The following is a 5,356-nucleotide window of genomic DNA, read 5'->3' on the forward strand; positions in this document are numbered from 1 at the left end:
AACTTGGTGGGTTTGAAGACTTCTCTTTGAAACAAACGGTCCATTTATTGATGGGCGAACAATAGGGATTGAACCCGCGCGTGGTGGATTCATAATCCACTGCCTTGATCCACTTGGCTACATCCACCCCTACCCCCGTACAGGTTGAAGTCTCTATCTACGATCAGATCCTTTCTGAACTCTCCTATGACCGCTTATCAAAGAGAAGCTTTTTCCTATACTATAGTGGCAAGTCTATTGTTGTGTTTCGGAATTAGGAGAAACAAAGCTTCAACAAGTAGAAGCTTCCTGGCAAAGCTTCAAACAAAGATGTTGGTTATTCACTTCATTGATTTGACTTCACTTTATTTAATATTAAAGATAGGGGTCAGGCGAAATCGTTGATGATACACAACATATAGCCAGTTTAACGGAACCAATTGATATTTGTATTGGATTACAAATAGAGAGAAATCGTAGATATCTCATAAAAATGCCACATAACTTTCAAGATGGAAGTTATCCTATAGATGTTGTATTCATGCATGTTCGAAACGTGAATCATAGTATTCATTCTTATGGGAATGGGAATGAAAAATAAGAGATACTTTTTCTCGAAATATGGACAAACGGAAGTTTAACTCCGAAAGAAGCACTTCATGAAGCATCCCGAAATTTAATTAATTTATTTATTCCCTTTACTTTAAGACCTAGCGGGCTTGAATACTTCAAATTGATGATGCAACAGACTTGACAAATTCAACTTGATCTAGAATTGGAGATTTCAACTTGAAGATTTAGCCTCTTACTAAAAGACTACAAGCATTCCATTAGATACCTCAATTTGACATAGAGGGATTTTCCCCCATTGGGCTATCAATATCTGATAAGATAGAGAGTTAAATGAAAGAATACATGTACACTTAATTTTCAAGTGTCAATCAAGTGAATTATATTTCATCATACTTCATTCGAATAATGCCTTGGGTAATATGTATTTTTTTGAACTCAATGACTGAACTTAGAATGAAACTCTAAGTTGCCTACGTACCTCGGTGAAGAGGATCAAGTCATACCGTAGTTCAAAATGGGTGAGCTTTTATTTTAAATGTCCTAACTTTTTCCTAGGCCTTCTTTTTCGAGGTTTTCAACTTAGCAGACTTTTATTTTTTGGAATAGTGCACACTTTATACTCTTGTGGGCTAGGAGTAACATGTAGTTTATGCTCGTGCGTCGAGGAGCGTATTTATTTTCTTCAAAGATAGTATCTATTCATGAATTTCCCATTGATGGGGCCAATCCGCAAACTTTCTGAGTCAACTATCTTATAAGTGCCACTTGAATATACCTCTTGTACAACATATGGTCCATCTCATTTAGCGGAGAATTTGCCCCTAGATCAATGAGAGGTAATAATAGGTCTTTTGACCACAAGATCTTTTCACCCACTTGGAAAGATCTAAGGCACACCTTTTTTGTTAAAACATCGAGACAAGCGAGCTTGATAACATTCAAGGCTTTGTTGAGATTCTAGCCTCTTTTCATCAAGAGTTTCCAATTCTTCAAGGCATAAGCGAGCATTTTCTTCATTAGTTATTTCTTCTTGAATGGCAAGCCGCAATGATGGGATTTGACGCTCAAGTGGAAGGACTGCTTCAACTCCATAAATAAGCAAATAAAGAGTCGCTTGCGTTGGTGTTCGATATGTGGTCATATAAGCCCAAAGGTCTTCTTCCATTCTCTCATGCCAATCTCTCTTAAACTTAGAGACAACCTTTTTCAACAAGTTGCAGAGCGTCTTGTTAAATGCTTCAGCAAGTCCATTGGCAATATCATAATACATAGAGGAATTTCGTTACTTGAAGCCAAAGATCACATATTTTATTCTTCAACTTGTTATCAAATGGCTTATCATTGTCCGTCAATATATATCGAAGAATGCCAAAGTGATAGATAATATTGACTCGATGAAGTTAGCCACATTTTCCTTCTTTACTTCCTTAAGAGAAACAGCTTCGGCCCACTTCGATAAGTAATCAGTTGCGGCCAAAATGTATAAATGTCCACGAGAAGACATTGACAATGGACCAACAAAATCCAAATCCCAAGCATCAAATGGGCAAGAGGCAATAGTTGGGTGTAATACTTCAGGTGGTTGATGTATGAAGTTAGCAAGAAATTGGCAAGCTTTACACCTTCGAGCGTAATCTAAACAATCTTTCACCATAATTGGCCAATAATACCCCATTTGTTTTATATGGAAATGAAGTTTTGGCTCAGATTGATGCGCTCCACATACTCCGGAATGTTCTTCTTACAGGGATTGAAGGGATTCATCGGCCCCCATACAACTTAAGAGCACTCCATCAAATGATCTTCTGTAGAGTTTATCTTTCTAATAAAGAAAACAAGAGGTTGTAACGACGCGACCGGTCATTTTTAGAATATTAGCTCTGAACCCCTAATTATTGTTCTCTCTATTTCATTTTGTGGTTACGTAACTTTTTGGGGTGCTTGGTGTCGGATTCGGGAGAGTTTCGAAATGGAATGGGACTCATAGTCCCAAATTGGGAGTTTAAGTTCAAGGAATTGACTGTAGTTTCAATTATGTGAAGACGACTCTGTAATGGAGTTTAGACACTTCTGATAGCTTTGTAGGATGATTTTAGTCTTAGGAGCATGTCCGGATGTTGATTTGGAGGTCCGTAGGTCATTTCGGTGTTAATTGGCGAAAGTTAGAAAATTGGATTATTTTTTGAAAGTTTGACCAGGAGTGAACTTTTTGATATCGGGGTCGGATTCCAATTCCGTAAGTTGGAGTAGGTCTGTAATGTCAATTACGACTTGTGTGCAATATTTGAGGTCAATCGGACTTGATTTGATAGATTTCGGCATCAGATGTAGAAGTTCAAAGATTTAAAGTTCATTAGGTTTGAATCGATGTGCAATTCGTGTTTTTAGCGTTGTTTGATGTGATATAAAGGCTCGACTAAGTCCGTATGATATTTTAAGACTTGTTTATATATTCAGACGGGGTCCCGAGGGCCTTGGTGTGGTTTCGGAGGGTTAGCGGATCGAGTTCAAGCTTAGAGAATGGCTGAAGTGCACCAGTTCTGGTGCAATCGCACCTGCGCAAGTTTGACCGCAGAAGCGAGCGAGTGGGCGCATATGCGAAGTTGGAGAAGGTGGTCAGTGGTCGCAGGTGCGACGAGGAGGTCACAGAAGTGGTGTCGCTTCTACGGAAGGATGAGTGCAGAAGTAGAAAGGCATGAGAGCCCGGTGATCGCAGGAGCGCATGCGCAGAAGCACTCCTTGGCCACAGGAGCGGAAGCGCAGGTGTGCATTTGAGTTTAAGTAGTATTTCTTCTTCTATTTCTTTAATTTCAAGCATGAGTAGATAGATATTTACTAGGGTTGTGACCCAACCCTAGTGTGTAAACCTTATAGGTATCTAATTTAGTGCTTGTTTATGATTGGGTGTTTATTATTTAGCCTTGTTCACGCTTTAATTTGAGGAATTGATGGTTGCAAACATTAGTTCATGCATATTTGACTTAGTCTCTATTTGAGAAAGAAAGACTTAGTTTAGGAAAACTTGGCTAACAAGAAATTGGGTCGATCGAGAGATTGATCAACACAACTAAAGGGTTCAACCTAGAGATAGTAATAACCCGACTTGAGCTATTATTAACCGTTTTGTGTGATATCCATTTGGACTTGAGAAAGCCAAATTGGAAAAAACCACTCTCTGACCTAGAGGTATTGAGTAGGTAATTAAGAGTTTATATCTATAATACACCCCGATCAACAAAACAAGCATTAAGGTTTATATCCCATTAGGTGAACACCTAGGTGATGGTCATAGCCCTGGGCTTTTTACAAACTAGAAAAACATCAAAAATAATTATCCTAGTCTTAATTCTTTACTTTTCAATCCTTAGCTTTAAAATAGAAATAGAAACAACACCAATTTGTGGAAGTGCAAATTAAGATAGTTCAAATTCATGCACTAGAATATATACTCCTAACTCCCATCTAGCTCCCTGTGGATTCGATCCCGACTCTTTGTTGGGTTACTATAATTTTAATCGATCGATTCATACCCTGTATTGAGGTGTGCATTGTGCGTGATAGGTCAGTCCGCAGAAGCGGACATGTCTGGACAAATCGATCTTGGAGGTACCACCTCGCTAATCGATCACTTAGGACAGGTTTAGACATGGCAAACTTGATAGGATTCGCTCTTGAGACGAGTTGTACAACGTGAGCTTGGAAGTAGTGCTTCAGCTTCTGAATAGAGAAGACAAGTGCCAAACATAACTTCTCAATAGGTGAATACTTGAGCTCATTTGGCGTCATCATCCTACTCAAGTAATAAAGTGTATTTTCTTTGCCTTCATTATTTCCTTGACCCAGAAGCGCTCCTACTGACCTTTCATGTGCTGAAATGTATAATATTAATGGCTTTCCAGGTATGGGGGCTGCCAGTACTGGAGGTTTCATAAGATAAGACTTAATGCTTTTAAAAGCATTTCTTCCAGCTTGGTCACATACAAAAGGAACTCCTTTCTTTATAAGGAGACTAAACGGTTGGCATCTTCCAGCCATATTCAAAATAAATCTTCTAAAATATGCCAACTTAACTTGTAAGCTTTTTAATTCATGAATATCCTTAGGCTCGGGCATTTTCAAGATAGTATCCACCTTATCTTGATCAATTTCGATACCTCGATGTCGAACAATAAAACCGAGGAACTTTCCAGAAGTAACCCCAAAGGCACACTTCAACGGATTCATTTTGAGTTGGTATCTCCGAAGTTGTTCAAATACCAACCTCAAATCTTGTAAGTGATCATCTATCTTCCTTGACTTTACCACTAAGTCGTCAACATAACACTCTACATTTTTGTGAAGCATTTCATCAAAAATATTTTGCATGGTACGTTGATATGTAGCACCAACATTTTTCAAATCAAAAGGCATTACCTTGTAGCAGTATATACCTTTAGGGGTTCAAAGGTAGGTAAGTTCTTCATCCTTCGGTGCCATGCGAATTTGATTATATCCAGACACACCATCCATGAAAGACATCGCCTCATATCCAGTCGTGGCATCAATCATGAGCTCCGGGATGGGAAGGGGAAATTCATCCTTAGGATAAGCATTATTTAGGTCCCTAAAGTCAACACAAACTCGAATTTATCCATTCTTCTTTCTTACAGGGACAATGCTTGAAATACATGTAGAATATTTAACTTCACGAACAAAACCATCCTCAATAAGCTTGTTAACTTCGGTTTTAATCAAGGGAACCAGTTCGGGTCTGAAGCAACGTTGTGCTTGCTTCACGGGACGAGCACCTTGTTTGATAGCAAGA

The 5,356-nt window shown here is 38.7% G+C and overlaps 1 protein-coding gene across 1 annotated transcript; it reads right to left on the reverse strand.

Annotated features, from left to right (window-relative positions):
• Window positions 1-1,438: 1,438 nt before the first annotated feature.
• Window positions 1,439-1,822, reverse strand: LOC142167293 (uncharacterized). Its single transcript, XM_075227457.1, has one exon. It carries the CDS (start codon window positions 1,820-1,822, stop codon window positions 1,439-1,441), a length of 384 nt encoding a protein of 127 aa, XP_075083558.1.
• Window positions 1,823-5,356: the final 3,534 nt, after the last annotated feature.

The sequence above is a fragment of the Nicotiana tabacum genome, chromosome 12, assembly GCF_000715075.1.
Source record: "Nicotiana tabacum cultivar K326 chromosome 12, ASM71507v2, whole genome shotgun sequence".
NCBI classification, from domain to species: domain Eukaryota; kingdom Viridiplantae; phylum Streptophyta; class Magnoliopsida; order Solanales; family Solanaceae; genus Nicotiana; species Nicotiana tabacum.